The sequence below is a fragment of the Amphibalanus amphitrite genome, unplaced genomic scaffold, assembly GCF_019059575.1.
Source record: "Amphibalanus amphitrite isolate SeventyFive unplaced genomic scaffold, NRLGWU_Aamphi_draft 000230F_arrow, whole genome shotgun sequence".
Lineage (NCBI taxonomy): Eukaryota > Metazoa > Arthropoda > Thecostraca > Balanomorpha > Balanidae > Amphibalanus > Amphibalanus amphitrite.
This window is the reverse complement of record NW_024881725.1, coordinates 102,254-122,533: the sequence shown is the minus strand read 5'-3', so window position 1 is coordinate 122,533 and position 20,280 is coordinate 102,254. Positions and strand designations below refer to the sequence as shown.

Below are 20,280 nucleotides of genomic sequence, written 5' to 3'. Positions count from 1 at the left end.
TTCGCCAGACTGACAGTTGCAAGAGATGCCTTTCGATTGATCCGTTTTATTTTATAGCGATTGTGTCGCGCGTGCCAGCTAACAATGCTCGAAACAGGGAAAACAAGTGGCTACGCATTTTGATGCATTTAGCATGAAGGATATTGCAACAAATAGCACGAGCAAAAGCACTTTGTCAGTGAACCGAAAGCAGATCGAGAGTGCCGAAAATCAGACCGAAAACAGCGCCTCACTGCGCTGCTATCCTGTTCCCTCCCGAGTCTTTATGGATATAAGATTTTCCTCACTCAAAGCTCGACAAAAAAACTCCTCCCAGCGGGTCTTCAGCGATTTTTTAGCGAAATATGCCTGCTATAGCCTAGTGAGTGATAATAGAGCGTGCATATAACCTACCAAAGCAATCATGCCTAAAACCAAGCAGGATGATCCCGTTGCGGGGCAGATCGAGCCCTCCTTTACCTGGGAGACACGAATACCGCACACGGTGGTGCTGATGCTCAAGTCCACGGAGGAAGACCTGATTCTAAAGGCCTGCCAATCGCTGTATAAGTTCGCCCACGACGGTGACCTGAACCAGACACTGCTGATCCAGTACGACATCCTGGCACTGCTGTTGGACCATCTGGAGAATCCGAACCGGAACGTGCGCCGTATGTCCGCGATGACGCTGAGCGAGCTTTCCGGCAACAACACGGTGCAGTCCGCGCTGGTCTCGGCTGAGAACGTGGTGCGGCTGGTGCGCGTGCTGCGCCAGGACGACGACTGTGTTGTGGATGAGGTGGCCAGCAGCGCACTGCTGCGACTAGCCTCTGACGCTGCCGGACGATCCATGCTGCTCTCCTGCGCCGCTGTCGACGCTCTGGTGAAGAGACTCACCTCACGCGACCCAGACGTGCTGAAGAACTGCTTGGACACGCTTCTCGTGCTGCTGGACAGCCCCGTGGCCGTGGAGTCGTTTGTCGACAGTCGCGGCGTTCCAAATGCGCTGGAGCTGCTCGCCAGCGAGTACCCGGTGCTGCAGACACTGGCGCTGGCCGCCCTCCGGAAGGCGATGCACTCGGCCGATGGACGCGCCCGCGTGAGGGAAGTCGGAGGACTGGAGAAGCTGCTCTCGCTGCTGGAGAGCGCTGCTCTTGAGGACCTTCACTCGAGCGCGGTGGCGGTGCTAGATGCCGCCATCGCCGACCCGGAGAACATCTTCGCCATCCATGAGACCGGAGGTCTGCAGAAGATTCTGACCTTTGTGCAGACCACCACCGTGTCGGACGTGCTCGAGCAGTGCGCGTTCCTTCACGCCAAGATGGCGGCGCACGCGGACGTGCGTGACATCTTCCACGAGCTGTCGGCAGAGCCGGTGATGGTGACCAGCCTGCTGGCCACCGGCCTCTCGGGTAGTCAGAACGGTGCCGCGCGCGCCATCGGCCACATGTGCCGCAAGCTGGAGTCGCAGGAGGAGCTGGTGCGCCTCGGCTCCGTCTCTATCCTGCTCGGCATGGTCTCCAGCCCAGAGACGTTCCAGTCCGCCGTGGTGGCTCTGGCGGCCGCCACTCGAAACCACCAACTCGCCTGTAGACAGATCTGTCTGGGTGATCACCTGGAGAGATTGGTGGACCGGCTTGGTATCCAGGATGAGGAGACCGTCTCGCATGTGGCGATGGTGCTGAGGAACATGTCTGAACAGGAGACGGTGCGACCGGTGGTGGCGGCCGGCAGCGCGCCGACCCGCCTCGTCGCCTGCCTCTCCGAAGAGAGCCCCGTCGTACTGGTAAGCGTTTGCGATGCTCTGACCGTCCTCTGCCTCAACCAAGACGCTCGCACGCGCGTGGTGCGCCGGGGAGCTGCCGACCTCTTCATGGACCTGCTGCAACATGATGATGCAGACGTACGGGATGCCTGTGTGCGCGCCATCCAGGTGGTGGGCTGTGACTTCCGCTGCGCCGAGGAACTGTGCGCCGGCGGAGCGATCGGCTCCCTGCGCCGGCTGCGAGCCACAGAGACGCTGCGCATTGTCCTGGAGGTGAATCTGTCAGCACTGTTCGCCGTCTTCGGTCGGCTGAGAACTCACCACAAGCTTTACGATCTGTTCTTCGACTGTGGCCGGCAGGAGACGTGCGACTCGGTGCCGGAACTGATAACTCTGCACGAGCAGCCGATGAGTCACACGAGGATCGTGTTTCTCCTGAACTCGGGAGTGTGTCCCTACAGGGGTGAGGATCAGCCGCCGCCACCGCCGCATGGATGGAAGCCCGATCAGGGAAACAGCAAACGAGATCAGAAGGAGTCATCACAATCAAAGAGCAAAGAAGGAGATGCAGCTGCTGAAAAGGGTAATGGTGATGTTGATGAAAAAGAACAAAAGCTGAAAGGACGTGACAATTCTGAAAAGAGTGGGGAGAAGAAACAAGAAAGTGCTGCATCTGATGCCTCTCCAAGAGCTTCAGGCAAAGACCACTCATCTGGACAGACTAGCAGCAGCGGACCGTCCTCCCTCCCTGCCGCCGCCACTGCCGCGCCTTCAGACAGACCGGCGCCGGCTCAGCCATCTCTGCCAGTGCCTGGGTTTGTTCCGCACGACCCCGAAGCCGCGCCCGTTCCCACCAGCTCCTGGCCGCCGGTCGACTATCACCTGGCGGGGTACGTCGAGCACGCGCTGACCGTCATCCGTCCCCTGGCCACGGACCGTGAGCAGAGCTCGGCTCTGGCGCGGCTCGTGGCCGCTCGGATGGGCGGCTCCGTCCCCCGCGAGCAGCTCGGCACGTGGTCAGACGAGTTCCACCTCTGCCAGCTGAAGAGACGCGCCGGTGGGAACGTGGTGTTTGTCGGAGACGTGGAGCGCGCCGGGATGCGCTGTCGAGCGCTGCTGTTCAAGTTCCTCGCGGACCAGATCGGACTGCCGTGCTCGCTGCACCGCGGAGCCGGCGGCCGCCACTGGAACACGGTCCTGCTGCGGGGGGAGCGAGAGACGGCCATGCTCGGACCCTACCTGGACACTGTGGTCGATGTGATGCACGAGCCCGGCCGACTGCTGCCCGCCGACTCGGCAGATGCGGTCGAGTACACGCGTGGCTTCGAGTCACATTAGGTAACATAGGTAGTTCAGAGCCGTCGAGTTGTCTATGTTGATGTTGATTGATATGCTGATGTAGATAGGATTGAAATAACTGGTGTGCACTTTGCTGGCTGAAAATGTGACTCATATAAGTTCTAGCTGAGTGAACATGCTATGACGTCGAGTGATAGCAGCTGTTATGAGTTTAAACTAATAGGTAAGGTTCGTTTTTAAAAGTAACTGTGAAAGTGGATTTTTCGGCGATTTGATCCTTCAAACGGCTCAGCTTTCATTCATCAATTCATGCATGTCGTAGACGTACAAAAGGTATGAAATCGTATGAACATATATTGGTAGGCATGCGAGAAAATTTCAGATAGGCGGCCTACAAATGTTGCCAAGTGTGGCGCTCACAAAAAGTCAATTCACTGCACGACCTACCGTGGTTTGGGAAGAGACGGGAGGGCAGATGCTTTCCCCACACTGATATTTTCATAACTCCTTTTCTGAACATCAGAATATCAGGGCGCCATTTCACTTAAGGACCTAGTCCGTCAATGTTCAAGCGATTCGTCCAGTCAATAGCCGAATCGCCCTAGCCAGGACGATGCAGTACCTGTCCGCTGCCGGTCTGCTGAGAGTTCCAGATGACGCTGCTGGTCAGGTCTTCATAGATGTCGCTCTGCTCTGACTGCCTCGGCTGGTGAGCATCGGTGACATGGGCCCTGCGGCAGTGAGCACCAGGCAGGGCCTCTCCATAGCTTAGTGGAAAATCATACAGAACTGTTGGCGCTCAGAGACCACAAATCCACCGCCCAGCGCTCGATGACCTTGACCCATGCCTTCTGTTGCGGCCCCAAAGCCAAGCCGGCGTTGAAATGGGAGGACTAGGAGTGGGTCACCCGCTATCTTGAAATGAAAACGATTCACAATTCTCTTCAAAATTACTCAGAAAAGCCTTAATACTTTACACAGTAGACACCGATTGATATTTTATTATTGGTAATTACAAAAAAGCATGCAAAACGTTATCTTCTAACAGCCACCTACAAGGTCCGTTCCCTCTCCTCTGCTCAGATTATGGTGTTGCCGATCTTTTTTTTTTTGCTCGCTGCGGTGCCGTGGATCGGTCTCTCTCTCTCTCTCTCTCTCTCTCTCTCTCTCTCTCTCTCTCTCTCTCTCTCTCTCTCTCTCTCTCTCTCTCTCTCTCTCTCTCTCTCTCTCTCTCTCTTTCTCTCTCTCTCTCTCTCTCTCTCTCTCTCTCTCTCTCTCTCTCTCTCTCTCTCTCCCTCCCTCCCTCCCTTCCTACCTCCCTCCCTCTCTCTGACCGGCCGCCTCCCAGCACGTGCTAGGTGCCGGCTCGGCGTCGCAGTCGCGCGTGGTGTTAGTGGCCTGTGGCGGCCGGCAGTGTTGAACTCACCGCTGGCGGGTGAGGCGGCACGCAGGCGTGCTCCGTGTGGGTAGGTGATAGGACCGGGCCGGGACCGAGAGAGGAGCAGCGAGGGGAGGACAATGGCTGCAGGATCACTTCAAAAGGTGGGTTTGACTTCGGATGTGGTTTATCGTTGGCTTTTGAAACAAAATATTGATCGGCGTGACATAATGATAATGGTCCATTTAGATATTGAGTGTGCGCGTATATTACTGTAGTACAACAGCATATTTGTGTAATGCACAATTACTTCTGCTGCAGATGCTTATTTATCATATGTTTTTAACCACTTCGCAGTCTAAGTCTCACCCAGTTTTCCATTAGAACGGACTCCTTGAGTGTCTGCTCTCCCAAATTATCGAACTTTCAACAGCTTTGATAGCAAAGCCGATGAGACCTACTTTAACCGACGCCTGATTAATCTGCTTCTGTTTCTGTGAAAGTATTGATGCAGTTCCTATTTATGCAGCTTTGTAAATAAAAGGACAAATATGTTTTACTTTCCTTCCCGAGCAGTCCAAAATACCATTCCGACAGCACCACTCAGCAGTATAAACGCAAAATAAGATCAACTTAAATCCGGAAACAAAAATAAAAAGCAGACGAAGTGTGGGCCACTCTAACAGCAATGTAATGATAAGAAACAAGCCATTGAAGTGTATAGAAGGTCTAATATTAATTTCTCCAATTCCGGTTGTTTGTCTTTTTTACCGCTGAAACGTTTATACTCTGTGACAGTTTCCCTGCGTATTTTTGCTTGTAGATGGTCGTTTCAAGGAGATTGAACAACAGTGTCCCCAAATGCATGACTGCTTTCCTCTTCCCATTGACGGAAGACTAATGTTTTGTAGGCTACTGTACAACTTTTCCCTTCGGAAAGAACCAGGAAATAACTAGTGGACCATCCATCCCTAGAAAGGAACAGAATGTCTGTCCTCCCTAAGTCCCTAGAAAGGAATAGGATGTCTGGCTACTTGCTTGTAGCATCATAAGCGCAGTGAAGCAATGACTTTCGAGCTTCATTCTTTTTTAATGTAAGCAAGTGGACATTGGGAGCGTTACAATTCAACTAATATGATCAAATTTTGTCTGAATATTGCCGTAATAATTAAAAGTGTATTAAGTGTTACGTGATTCAAAGTGATTCACACTATACGTCGCCGAATTCAGACCAATAACAGGTAATAATAGCAATTGTCAAGTGCGGATGAATCACCACCGAACTACTGTAGTTTGCGACTTCCGACCCACCACTCCCGCCCACTCTACCGACTTGCTGTCTGCTTTGAAGAGGGCGAGGAACAAAGCTGTCTGCTTTGGTACCCCCCCCCCCCCCGTGTGTCCGGTCGCCTGTCACCCACGCGGCCGTCTGCCACGGTCAAAGGTCAACGACAGGGGGCGGTCGCCACAGGACGGGTAACGGGCCACACACCGCTGCACTGGCAGGCAGCCAGGTCGATACGGTCGATACATAACCACGGACAGGTTCCGTGAATGATTAGTGCGAGTCACCTGACTAGAATGTGGGCAGCCGCGCGCCTCGGAGCAAGATACGAATGTTTGTGGTTTGTTTGGGCGCATCCCAACTACTCTAAAATCAGGGCGAACACGTTACATACATTGATTCCTTACGTGCTCGTTGTCACAATACTGCTTGACATACAGTCGACAACGGCTCTCTAATGTAGACATGGAGCTCATCACGCCATCTCACGCTCTGCAGATCTGCGCTCTCTGCAGACCTGGTGACAGGACGTTGCTCCGATGATGCGTCACTGACCGGTTTTCCATGTCAATGCCCACGCGCCCACCGCCGAATGCCGCCGTCCCTCGGTGTCAGTGTGACAATGACCTGATGACCGCGGACGCGGAAGGCGTCACAGAGCGCTCCAGTCCGTCCCATCTGACGGGACCTGTCGCGTCGGGTGGGCTGGGGTGTCTCGCTGAGAGGTGCCGATGGATAAAGTGATAGGTGGAGTTAATGATAGTGGTGACAGGAGGAAGAGAGAAGACGGAGGAGGGAGAGAGCGAGAGAGAGAGAGAGAGAGAGAGAGAGAGAGAGAGAGAGAGAGAGAGATGTGGATGTTTGTTTATCTCATGTTGGGACCAGTCTGTTTGTGTGCTGCAATATTTTAGCTCTGAGCTCTGGGGAAGCTAGACTTATTTTTCATGCTAATTGGTAAGGCCATGACATCGGTAAGACGGATAACGATGAAACTTATTATTATCTAAGCCTCAAGAATTAGCAAGGCATTCCATTACTGAAGCATGAGATCATCGGACTGCCCACTCTTGCCTTGCACTCGACCTGCCATTGACCCCTGACAACCGACAGGTTCCATGTTTGATGTTACCTTTGGCTGCCTTCCAATTGACCTGTCATTGACCTCCCAACTCACCGGTCAACTCTCGTTCAATACACCGTGCCCCGGAAGCTGTTACATAAGCGTACACTATGTGGCGCGTGCCACTTGCACGTTCCACGGATTGAACTGACCTGGGCACTCCCTCGCCAGCCCACCTCCAGACCAAACTCTTCCGCGGCTATAGACGCCCCCACGTGACCGCTCCTACACACACAGAGGTGCAGCGGTACGGGTCACCTGTCATTGCCCCTCAATGTGCGGTCAGAGACCGGCTTAGGACTGAGGTTGTCGGTCATCTGGGCCCAGTTTCACCAAGTGCGGTAAACTCAATTTGGGGTAAAATACCAAACTACCCCACTCCATAACTACAAAAATACTACCCCGAAATTAGTTAAACTAGCTTGGTGAGGTTGGGCACTTGGCCCAATCTCACCAAGTTATGTAAACTTAATTTTGGGACAGGACAGTATACACAATTAGTCTACCCGGCGTGGGCAGACTAATATCACATGTGGTATTGGTCTGCAGTGCATTGCACCACTGACGGTCTGCAATATCAACTGGTTTTCGGACTGGACACCTAGCGCTATCGTCCGATCGTGCGTGCCAATTTGTTGGTACTGTGTGGGTATCGAGATATCATCAAACACCTTGGAGTTTCTGTCCAGCGTCGCTTGCACTTTACCCGGTGTTACTTTGCTTTACCGCAAGGTGAAGACACGAAAAAACGCACCAGGTGATTGCAAAATTAATACCTACCTGCGAGAGTGAGATAATTGTTTTCGGTGTTATTGTCATATCATCGTTGATCTGATAAGTAACGTCGGACAGAAAACTGATTGCGAATTATTGGGAAATAATTCACATGTTGAGATGCCGTCCGACACATATGTCCGCAGAGGGTTGCTGCAATAGCTTTCCACTGTGTCCAGTAAAAGCCTACTATTTGTTTAGGGTGAAGTCGTATAAGAGTACGCACTTAGTGGATTTCTTGCTCTCATTTGTTTAATATTTGAAGGAAAGAAATCGCAAATAAGGAATATTAAAGTTCATTGAATTAGCCATCAACCCATGGGGCAACGATCCTTCAGCGTAAATGGAAGTGGTCTAAAACTGACATTTTCTGAACCGTTGAAGTTGCGTACTCTTACCATATGGGGTGTGTAAGAGTACGCACGCCAGGCGGGTGGAGTACGCAAGCATATGAACACACACCTATGCAGCTTGCACTGTCCAAATGCTTAACTTCAAACTCAGAAGGCATTTAAGTTAATTCTAGCATCCAAAAAGAAAAACATAAGATACCTAAATCTTTCAAGTCTATAAATCAGGAAATAATCATGTCGTGTGTTTCTTTAAAAAAAAATGCACAATCAAAAAGGAGAATAACTCGTATTTGGAAGAATTTCGGGTACGCATCTGCATCACAGTGCTCCATTGATGATATACCTACAAAACAAACGTCATTGAGCGATAGATTAATAATTCTATATTTTTGTACATTCGATTTAATGTATAATTCTGCGTACTCTTACCCTCCTGAACAGTGCGTCCTCTTACCGTACATGCAATTCGCGCACAAAACAACCCCGAAACGTTGTGCAAAACTTCGCAAACAGAATATTGCACTGTACAGTATTTCCCCAGATAACCTCGCAAGTTTCCCACAACAATCACGGAAATGTACCTTATCTCAACTGCCAAGTATCAAAATTATTGTACCATATCATAATAATATCATAACGCTCGAAAATAATATTCATCGCCTTAAACTCAACAGCGTCGCCGCCAGAGGCGGATCCAGCTCAGAGGTTTGGGGGGGGGGGCAAACCATAAAAATTTATCGATTCTTTCCATGCATCGTCCATAGGCGTAATGTTAAAATCATGCCGTTTGGGGGGGGGGGGCAAATGCCCATTTTGCCCCCCCTGGATCCGCCACTGGTCGCCGCTCAACGCCCACGTTCCGTTGGTGACATGCACGCACTGGCGGCTTCATGTCACTTCATGAACTCGACAAACCCGCGTTGCTAAGCAACCGAAACAGCTGATGCGTACTCTTATCGCCCGCGTACTCTTACCCGCCCTTACCCTATACCCCAAACAAGTCAATTTCACAAACAAGTTTTTAATCGTTTTAACTAATAAATTTAATTAATAAGTAAGTACTGTTGACTACCAGCGGGGTATGTAATTGCTTCTCGATTTATTAGATGGCCATTCCCAACTTCTATCGCCCCACGGTCCCCGATTGTCCGATTACCCGCCGGGCTAATCTCACCCAACTCATCTCCATCCTGGCGGGATTTCTGGCGTCAAGGTCATCGTATCGATCGGTCACGATACCGACCGATCGGTCACGAATACCGACCGATCGGTCATGAATGGGTCAGTCACACACCTCCCGCCGGCGCCGGCGGGCAGTCAGGCGGAGCTAACTGCCCTGCCACGACCGCCCCCGCTTCACTGTTCTCTGCACAGCCGACCACAAACGGCCCACGTGCGCGTGTCGCTCCCTCCCTCTCTCCTCTCTCTTCTCGATCTCGCTCTCTCTCTCTCTCTCTCTCTCTCTCTCTCTCTCTCTCTCTCTCTCTCTCTCTCTCTCTCTCTCTCTCTCTCTCTCTCTTTCTTTCTCTCAATCCATCTACCTATCCCCGTCTTATCTTTCCCCTTATCTCCCCTCTCCCTCTCTCCCTCCTTCCCTCCCCCTCACTCCCTCTCTCCGTCCCCCTCCCACGCCCCTCTCTTTCTCCCTTGACACCATCACTCTGCCCACTATGACCACAGCCGCTACCACACTACACCCAGGTGGGCCCTACAACCGTCCGCGCCCAGTTCCGGTAGCTGTCAGCACACCCCTACCTCCTCGGAAATACTGCGAGTGTGGCCAGTGATTAGCACTCTGGGGGCCCATGCCGGCGCCAATTTGGTCTCCCCGCCTCATCTGACCGGCCGCGCACGGTAGGTCGCGGCTAGTTTCGTATGCAGAGCTCGGTGTGGGAGGAGCCGCCCCGCGGGCCGACCGACCTGGAGTGACTGACCTCGCCTGGCCTTGGAGCCGGGACGAGATGTTGACGCGTCAGACGGGCTCATGTTTGCCAAAAGCAGGAGGGTGGGCTGGGTAAATATGAACGCTGGGACGGACTGGGGAGGCGGGGAGATGTGACGGTGGGAAGGTCCTTCGGTCGAGCGCCGGGACGGTTGACGGTGATGTGGCATTGTTTCGGCACAAGGTCATGAAGTTCCTCGTCAGGGGGAACTCGACTGGATGGAACAACCCGCGACCATTTTTACTCCTTTTTTTTAGTTTAATGCCTTTGTGTGGCACTAGGGTCTGCAGGGGCAGTAAATGAAGGCCAACTATTATATCATGATAAAGCCCACCAGCCACCCAACGCTGATCCTGCATCGTCTGTAGAGCTTATCTGAGAGCCAAACACAATGGTGCCAGCAATTTACTGTTGAAATAGTTTCGGATTTAGATGTTCGGAACAATCTGCTCACACGTTTAACAGATGATGAGCGCATGCCTCCATGCAATTTGACTGCCAAGCCACCGAAGAGATTGAAATCGTAAAAATGGACAGCTTCCTGTGAAACGTTTGTCAGACCGAAAGCTCGAGAGATGAACCTCGACCTTGACTACCAAACTATGCACGAGACCCCTGAGGATCCACCTTCATTAACTTACTACGCCACAAAGGCTGTTGTAAGTAATTGCTTCTGCGCACAATGTTTGGAGGGAAGGGCATGACATCACTAAACAACCTAAAGGGCCACAGTGACCTTGCCGTTGTAGATACCGACGCACATTGTAAAGATGTTCGACTATGCACTTGTGCACTGTGCATAGTTAGAAACAGAACACCGGACAGTTTTCATGCTGTTATACGAGATGTTTATTCTCACAATTACGCTGTCCGCTCATTTACTCATAAGCGCTCTACAAAGTGTTCTATCATTCACTCGCCACATCATAACTAGACCAGTTGTAACAGTTATTTCGGAATCCACACCAGATCGGTCACGGTGATAACATCCCATCAAACACGGTCGCATTCCTGACATTTCTAACCTTCCTCTCATAGTGCGGCGTCTTTACACCGTGGTCTTTCGTTCCCAGTCGGTTACCGTTGTTCCCACAGTAACCACCGAGCTCCGTGCGTGCCACCGCACCGGTCACCGTACAGCGGTGCGCCACATTCGTCACCACGTCACGCCACATTCATCCGTGACGCGCCACAATCGGCGCCGATTCAGTGCGCCTCGGCCGATTGTCGTTGCTGGCGGGCCGGTGCGTTACGCGCCCGTGACGGGTCTTTGACGGACTTGTGACGGATTGTGACGTATGTGTGACGAATTGTGACGGATCGTGACGGGTTGTGAGTCGCTCGCTGTCCACCGAGCGACACAACGGTTCTTTGTGAATCGGGGCGGGTTGAGTGGAGGCAATGCCACGGAATGGAACCGATCGGGAGTCGATACACCGTGCGAATGCCTATGTATATCCTATAGCGCATTTGACTCCAGGGTATATCCCTGCGGTAAGTGGCTTATGTTCAGGGACGTTTCGCAAGAGGCTGCCGTTTTATTTATAACTCAGAGTCGTACAGATAAAACACAAGATGGCTTCAGATCTTCTTGCTTCACCCAATAAAAAGCATATGACCTCTTCCTTACGTAATGGAGCACTCCATTCTACAGATAGGTCAGTCCATTCATAAGCTGCCGTTTCCGGCCATTAGCCCTACACATAACCACAAATGCTGCCATTACGCCACCCACAGCTGTTGCAGCAAAGCACCGACAATTGTCGATCCTGGTTAGCGGGCAGACCGCAGAGTCAGAGACATATACAGGCCGCAGAAAGCTGCTCTGGGTCGTCAGCAGCGCAGCGATTCACCGTGACACAATAGTTTCCTCTGCCATGATCAATAATTTCTTGTTTGTCACTGCGGCACAAAACGGGAGGAGACCAAACAAGCTGTAGATGCTCGGAGTGTCTATCCATTGTTCAGACGATCCACGCCCGCCAGTCCTGTTAGCACCGCCCCCCGCGGCACGGACGGCACTCGGTACCGCTTCGTGACACGCCGTGACGACGCACTGTGACGCACTGTTACGCCCATGTCACTATTGTGACGTGCGATCCGTCACGGTGGTGTGTCCAGGCGTCACGTCACAGCGGGTGTCTGCCAGGCGGCCGGCGCGGAGTCGGCAAAACAATACCTCCGTGGACCACAGTCGTACAATGGGCTATTTGGGGACGGCAGTTGGCCGGCTGCTCTGTAACGCTCACAGACGGGTTGGTCGCCGCGGTAGCGAGGCCGAGAGACACAACCAGATGGTCTACCGGTGAGCGACACGCAGAAGAACTCAGACCGGCGTTGGGACAGTTGCGGCGCCGTCGGAGCGGAGACGGGGTGTCGCAGTCCTTTGTTTTCCGTCTGTCACACGGGGCCGGTCAGAGAACAGACAGCGAACACAAAGCAGCGGCGGTCGCAGGGGCGGTGCTCCAGATTCGCGGACAAAGCGCACGCGATACTGTAACGAGGTGGCGGTGGGTGTTTTTATCAGGCACCGTTTGTTAGGGAGGCCTGTGACAGCGCAAACCGGAGAGATTGACGCAGATAGAGCTGTTGCCAAACCGTCCGAATATTGTCAATAGAGACGTCAAGATAGAGTGTCTGAATTGTGATTCGTCGATGACACAATGAGACGGGCTGATATTGCGAGATGCAAGACCGGAGACAACGTGACCTTGAGACAAGTTCGTCCGAAATGAGTAACAAAAAAAGCAAATCTATCAGTTCGAGTTTGCTTAAAGGAAGGGCAAGTTGGAAGACTCGAGACACCTTTGCGTCAAATTTTCGATAAACATGAAGAGAAGAGCTTTCTGGATGACTGGAGAAAATAAGACGTGCTTCCGTTATTGTACACAAAACTCACCCTCCAGAGCGTCTATTCGAAACAAATGATATCTGTTTTTAGTCCATATTTGTAGGGATAAATACATTATTAAGAATAAAGTCCTGAGTGATGTGACAGCTCGCCGCGCCACCTCAGGCCACCACCGCTGTCCGCTGACGCCGCCGTCTGTCCGCTGTCACAGGTGGCGCTGCTGCTGCTGCTGACGCTGTCCGCCGTCTCCGCCGAGCTGGGCAGGCCGTGTCTGCGGAACCGCGACTGCTCAGATACTCAGAACAGCCGCTGCTGGCGGCGACGTTGCGTCTGCGAGCAGTTCCACGTGCAGCTCAACAGCACCACCTGTCTGCCACGTGCGTGTCGACATGAGTCCTCCCCGTTCCGGGCATGCTCTAAACGGGGGCAGGGGGCATCTACCCTCAGCTGCAGCTGTTGGAGATGATCCGAGGGTCGACTTGTATAGGGAGGGGTGGCTGAGGGTAAACACGGATAAAAAGCAGTACGACGTTCTGTAAGTGCCGTTAGAGTTTGTTTAGTTATGGATCCGGTACTGGAAGTGTTGCATAAGCTTGCTTCGTGCCAACCAGGCTGTCTCAATAATAGACCTGTTCGTATTCTGGTAAGCTGTCGTTACTCATTACATATAAGAGCTGAGTGCATTGGCAGATCTCAATATATCCTCGGCAGTGTCTGTTCTAGGCTGGTCTCTGCTCTCCTATAGGGGAGAGCGGGGAGAGTTGTATCATGTCCAAGTTGTATCAGGGCGAATTGTGCCAAACTTATCCAATAGATAGCGCTCGTGACACGACCAGCCGACGAGGTTTTCCGGGCGCCATCTTTCCCTGTTCTGTCGTGTGGCTGGGTGGACGCGTCTCGAGGTGAGAGCCGATTTTATGTTTTTTTAATGTCATTCTAAAAAAATGAGTTGCAAGAAAATGTGTGTTTTGGACATTTAGATGTGCACGAATTTGAAAGATCTCCGTAGCGGTGGTGAGGGTAGGTTCTAAGGCTGCGTGAGTAAAAATGGATTTCTCCAGCTGTCCGCTATTTTTGAGCACGAGGATGTTTTTTTCCAAGATGGCGGCGAGGTACATGTTGTATCAGAGCCGGGTGGGGTATGTTGTAACATGTATGTATGCATGGGTATGTTGCTTTTGATCGCGAAAGCTAAGCCCTGTCTCGCGTTTGTAGGTAGCTAGTCAATACTCGTTCCATTTCGGCACAATGTGTTGGCTTCTTTGCTTAACGGGCCACTTTTGCATCTAGTCTGTTGATGTTTCGTTCGTTTCGATGTTTCGTTCGGATTGCATTGATCTAAGTTTGGTCTAATAAAAGTGAAGCCTTTGAGCATATACATTGTATTAACCCCATTTAATGTTGTTGTTATGTTCAAAACCAGTAGCAAGCACACTCCCTGAAACGTGAAATACCTAGTGATACAAATTACCCCACCGTGTGATACAACTCACCCAAGCCATGGGGCAAGTTGTATCAAAAACATTGCTCTATTCGGCAGACCGTAGAAGAAAAACTGGTAGAGGTAGCGGAAAAGTTACTTTGCACAAAAAAGCAGAAGAATCAAGGAAGGAGATAGTATGGAAATAATGAGTTTATCACGGATAGTTACGATGTTATGGGTCTCGGAGTAAAAACTGATACAACCCACCCCACCCTCCCCTAGCTGAAAGCTTGTTAACCAGCTTGACAGATCAGTGTCTGTACCTATTAGGAGAGCTCTCCTATAAGTTGAGAGGTGAGCTAACTGACAAATGTGTCCTTTTGCAGCGTCTCTGCTGGGCTTTCCGTGTGTGAAGGACTCGCAGTGCCGCTCCCGGGTGAAGAACAGCGCCTGTATCCGGAACGCCTGCCGATGCGGCGCAGGCTTCTCCACCTACAAACGGCACGCGTGCCTGGCACGTGAGTCGTCTCAGGTCGCCGTATAAGTGGCACCGCATACATGCCGTATGTTACATGCATCGCATGTCATTTGATTTACCTATTTTTCTGTAGTTCCGTTTTTACCCTATGATTTCGAACAACGCAGAAAAACGATCATTAGCTTGATATTTGGGGGACCGTGTTTCTGAGTTCCGTCCATATAACTAACGGTGTCCATAAAAGGCGAATATCTGTGGCTCAGAAAGAACCTTTTCTGGTAGCTTTTTTATAGACTGTAAAAAGCACCGAGATAATAGACGGCCGAAGTGGAATATCCCTTCCTCTAATAGTAATCTAATACCGAGAAAAATCCTCCCACCTACCGCTGTTGCCCAACCATTTCCAGCTAGCCAGGACCATCGCACTGGTATTAATCATTTCTAGCCTTTTTTGCTACACTGATGAACAAAAAATTATTCCCTTTAATCCAAACAGTTCAGCGAATACTTGATAAAATTAATGTTACATTTGTGTCATGTGATACACGTGTGTAAATGTCTAACCTTTCATCAGTTCTTCGTTATAACCTAATATGGGATAATATTCCACTGTTTAAACGAATAAATGAATGACCGGATGTCCCACATTGTCTGCCCGGCCCGGCCCGACCACGCGGTGAATTATTTCCTCTACCGCAGCGGCCAAGCTGTCGGAGCTCTGCCACACGGAGGAGCAGTGCCAGCTGGCCACCCCGGGCAGCACGTGCAGTTTCCGGATCCCGCGGGTCCTCGGCCGGTGCCAGTGTCCGGACGGGGCGCTCCCGGTTGGATCCAAATGCGCCCGAGCCGCCATCAGTGAGTTGGTAGAGCACTCGGGAGGGTGTGAAAAGGAATGGTTTGCGATTTATTTAGGGATAATTTCAGCACCTCGCACTAAGTTCTTACGATTTGTTTACTGCTGGTTGTTGGTTTAATGATAATTGAGATATTGGTAAAGAAAAATATCGGAAATGCCGCACGTCCCCTCCGGTATAGAACTATCGGCATGCTTTGTCTCCCCGGGAGTCCTGGTCAGCTCTTTGTACGTGTATATAAACTGCCGGTGTTCCGTGTCCGATAGAGCCGATAGAGTCTGTGTCAGCTGCCGATACAAACCCCCTGTCTCGCCGGTAGAGCTCGGCAGTCCGTGTCAACTTCCCACCGAGTGCGGCGCCATCGCCCACGCCCAGTGCACCCGGCACCCGGACGCACCCAGCACGTGCCAGTGTGCACCGGGCTTTACAGAATCCAACGACCTGACCTTCTGCCGGCCGCTGTACAAAGGTATAACAACACTCACCGACCGGAGATGTACATACAAAGGTATAACGGCATAACAGCACTGCTCAACAGGGGATGTATAAAGGCATCACAATACTGCCTGGCTGGGGATGTACAAAGGCGTAACAATGTCCGATGGGAGTTAAAGGGAGGTGCACCGTGCACATCGAGGTAACTTAGTTATCATAAATGATTGTGTATATGTCATTGTGAAAAGAGCACGGCAAAGGAAAGAATGGGGCGTTGTCAAACGAAGAAAGACATGGATAAGCTAATTAAGGACATGGATAAGTTAAGGTACACTGTAAAGGTATCACTTTTCATCAACATGTGTACATTCCATGGAGCTCCTCACGGTGCTCGTCCCCTGCGACAGAGTCGCCGGCGCTGCCTGCAGCGCTGGGTCAGCCGTGTGTGGCCTCAGCCGAGTGCCGGGCGGCCGATCCCAACTCCAGCTGCCGCGGGGGACGCTGTGAGTGCGACCTGCCCTCCAAAGACTGCAGCGCCGACAACTTTGGCTGCTTCAACGATACCTTCCAGGTAGGCGCGCAGCCGGTATTGGAACAACTCGGTGCAGTGTTCAGTCAGGGATATAGTGTCTCATTGCAGCTGTGGCAAAAACTCTCGTCAATGTTCAGCTTTTTGGGCCGCACGCTGTAACCTAATTCACCGTGAAATAATCTCTTCGCACCGGGAGCCGCAGCCGCCAGGCACACGCTGACATCAAACGGACCCGTGCTGGCAGTGTGTGTAGGTGACGTGTTATCTGGGCGGGCGCCGCGACCCGTGTGCCTGGCGGCGGCGACTGACCCGGCGCGGCGCCTCCGCTGCAGTGCCGCTCCACGGGCCGCTGTATCAGCTGGTACTTCGTCTGTGACGGCCGCCGGCACTGCCAGGACGGCTCTGACGAGCTGCTCTGCCGACCAACGCCCGGGGCGCCGGCGCTGGCGCCCGGGGCGCCCTCCGGTTGTCCGCCGCTAACGCACGCGTGCGCCAATGGCGCCCAGTGCGTCAGCAGAGCGCACGTCTGTGACGGCGAGCGTCACTGTGAGGACGGCAGTGACGAGCGCGGCTGCCGGGGGACGGCAGAGTCGCTGGTGAACCTGCTACTGCCGCAGAATGGTCAGTGGGAGGGAGAGAGAGAGAGAGAGAGAGAGAGAGAGAGAGAGAGAGAGAGAGAGAGAGAGAGAGAGAGAGAGAGAGAGGGACAGCTAAGAAGGAAGAGGTTGAGGGAGGAGGAGACGGGGGAGGGAAGAGAGGGGAAAGTGACAGCTGAGAGGGGAGAGGGAGGCAACGGATAGGGAATAGGACAAGGGGACGAGAGGAAGATGTCAGGGCAGAAATGGGAGAGGGACAGAGGAGATGGAGATGGGGGAGAGACGGCAGAGATAGACCCCCGCCACACGGTCACGAAATTTAGGGCGGTGTCACAGCGGCGTTCGTTTCACTTAGCTGCCAATACACTGACAGACGATGCCGGAACCCGGCGGGGACTCGCTGCCATTCTCATATTCCTGGATTTATGGACGCGTTCAATGGCGAAACGGCAGCTATAAAACGGCTCTTGATTGGGTTCAACCGAGGCACTGTCCCGGAGAGCATTGATTATATGAAAAGGCAGCTGTGTCACCGTGTTAACTAGAATGGTATCGATATCCAGAACAGACTGCATTGATCTGTCATTGGCACAGCCGATACTGATGTTTTATTCACGCCAGTGGTCAAAGCAATCCTAAACACAATAATAAGTCAATACACTTTGGAACGGAGAATGACAGATGCAGGCTTTCTTTCCGACTGGCAAAGCAATAAAGCGCCGTCCAAAGATAAAGACCTGCAGTGGTTTTCAAAATTGCATCGGTTCTAAGCTAAGTTAATTAAATTATTTATCCGAGCATTAAAATTTTAAATACATAAGTTCTCTTTTCAAAATTAAGAAATATCCGGTGATAGCCTGTAGAGTCGTAACTGGATAGCAATGTTTCTTTGATCTTGTAATATACAGCAATTCTATTTGACTGATATGTACATCCAAAGTGTCCAAAGTGTGTACGTATATATGTGTATTGTCTTTTTGTCGTTTGAGTAGCGGTACACCCCTGCCCCCCTCAGCCTCCCCCTGCCCTCCCTCAGGCTGTCCGGCCGGAACGCTGCAGTGCGGCTCGGGGGTCTGTCGGCCGGCCTCCTCGTTCTGTAACGCGCTGCTCGACTGCGGGGACGGCTCGGACGAGCCGCACGCCGCCTGCGTGCTCGGCCGGCTGGACGCTCCGTGTCCGCACCGCTGCGAGAACGGCCGCTGCCGCTCCACAGCAGTTCTCTGCTCAGGCCGAGACGGCTGTGGCGACGGGTCGGACGAGACCCAGTGTCATACCTGCAGTAAGTGAGGAGAGAGAGAGAGAGGGGGGAGAGAGAGAGAGAGAGAGAAAAAAAAAATAATGGGAGAGAGGGAGGGAGAGCGAGAGAGAGAGGGAGAGAGAGGGATAAGGGACGGAGGGAGGGAGGAAGAGGGACAGAAGGGGAAGGGAACGGGTGCGGGGATCGATCGAATGAGCACAGGTGCCGGCATAGGCTAGTAAAATGTCATATTCATAAGCTCTCTTTATTTATTTCAGAGTGTCCCAGCTTTACTGTGAAGGAGCCAAGTAGCAAGCCATACAAGTTCTATGGATAAGACTCCAGACTGCAGGGAGACTCGTGATAAATCGTACTCTACATCTTTCATAATTGTCAGTGATCATCAGACTGTGTATTTCTAACATCACTTTCATCATGTGTGTCTTATGTCTTAGTCCCGATATGTTTGCTTATCGAGATAGGTAAGTACTTTAACGTGTCTTGTTCTCCCTTCTTCTAATTGGGTTTCGTATGTGATTCCGACATAACTGTAAGGTTTTAAATGAGCTAATCGGTTTCCCGCGCCGTAATGTAATCATTCATTTGATGTCAGTTTTAGTCAGCACAGCTGTACTCCTGTGACCATGCTCGCTCATTGTCTGTCGCGATGACATCCTGAACCTGTATATTTTTAGCACATTAATGGTTTTGAATTTCGGTCACTAACTCGCACATGTCGCATTATGTTAGCTACAAAGCAGAATTATAAACGGGAAAGAAGGGCATAAAGGGCATATCAAATGCAAAACATGATTAACATTGGTGACTATGTGTGTGTTATGTAGAATGTTGGTAAACGTTTTCTGAGAGCTTTAGCTTTCAAGTGAATGAGATTGAAGCGCCACGCACTGTATAGTGTACACTGTATATTGTACATCATTAATGCTGCATAAGTAAATATTGAAACGCAGAATATGTGTTGACTTTATAGATGGGCTAAAACAAGTTCTACCAAGTTAGCATTTTTACCAAGCTAGCAGAACAGACAGAGCTTAATTATAGCACAAGCGACCTAACCGTATTACTGTCTGTCACAAACATGCTCTATTCCCGCGCTGTTTGTATGAAGTAATCGTCGCCCTCCACCTGTCACACACAGGTCAGCTTCTGGCGGCTCGGCCGTCGCATTTGAGGTCGCTCTGGGTCCGTGCAGTGAGGGCTGAGGCTGAGACGTCACCCCCGCTCAGTCATGTTTCAGTCACCCCCCTCACCTCACCCCTCCCAGTCAGTCGCCAGAAGCGATGAAACTCGGCCAGAGCGTGGTAGTCAGCCGGCAGGGGTGGTGTTTGGTCAGGGGTGGTGCGAGCTACGCCTAAAAAATGAGCTCTCCGTAGTTGACTGACCAATGGTCGATACGCGCACTTATCGAATATTTTTTAACAGTCCCGTATCTAAAAAACACGTAAATATGACAATAGGTACTTATGTTTTTAATCAAATACTCGATGAATCCAGTAGCGGGCGTGAGCGCCGATTCTGTCCGTCTCCTGCAAACAGATCACCAAATTCCCAGTCACCTGACGGCCGGACAGAGTGAGGCAGACAAGGCACACGGTCTCTGTTCAGCCTGCGAACGGACACAGAGCCCAGCGACCGGGGATGGCCCGTGGTACCGTCCCTCGCCGACCTAAACACCACTGAGCAGTCAGTAAATGAGACGAGACAGCATTATTTTATGTCACTTCGCCTGTTGTCTCCGGCTTTCAGTCTCATCTATGTCACTGATCCCTCTCGCTTCGAACTCATTCCAGAATAATTCCGTTATATATATATATATATATATATATATATATATATATATATATATATATATATATATATATATATATATATATATATATGTATATATATATCTAAGTTTAAAGTAAAAGTCTCGCTACACTAGATCCGCCTCTGCCTCTACATATAACTTATTTAT

General features: G+C 51.4%; 2 protein-coding genes across 2 annotated transcripts; both read left to right on the top strand.

Annotated features, from left to right (window-relative positions):
- The first annotated feature begins 403 nt into the window (after positions 1-403).
- Positions 404-3,082, top strand: LOC122385759 (armadillo repeat-containing protein 3-like). Its single transcript, XM_043374244.1, has one exon. It carries the CDS (start codon positions 404-406, stop codon positions 3,080-3,082), a length of 2,679 nt encoding a protein of 892 aa, XP_043230179.1.
- Positions 3,083-4,444: 1,362 nt separating this feature from the next.
- LOC122385755 (low-density lipoprotein receptor-related protein-like) lies at positions 4,445-18,985 on the top strand. The gene is made up of 9 exons (XM_043374240.1): positions 4,445-4,585; positions 12,959-13,124; positions 14,557-14,688; positions 15,348-15,503; positions 15,822-15,971; positions 16,345-16,508; positions 16,802-17,090; positions 18,102-18,344; positions 18,581-18,985. The coding sequence occupies exons 1-9, from the start codon at positions 4,562-4,564 to the stop codon at positions 18,637-18,639; spliced, it is 1,383 nt and encodes a 460-aa protein (XP_043230175.1). The 5' UTR covers positions 4,445-4,561; the 3' UTR covers positions 18,640-18,985.
- The last annotated feature ends 1,295 nt before the right edge of the window (positions 18,986-20,280 follow it).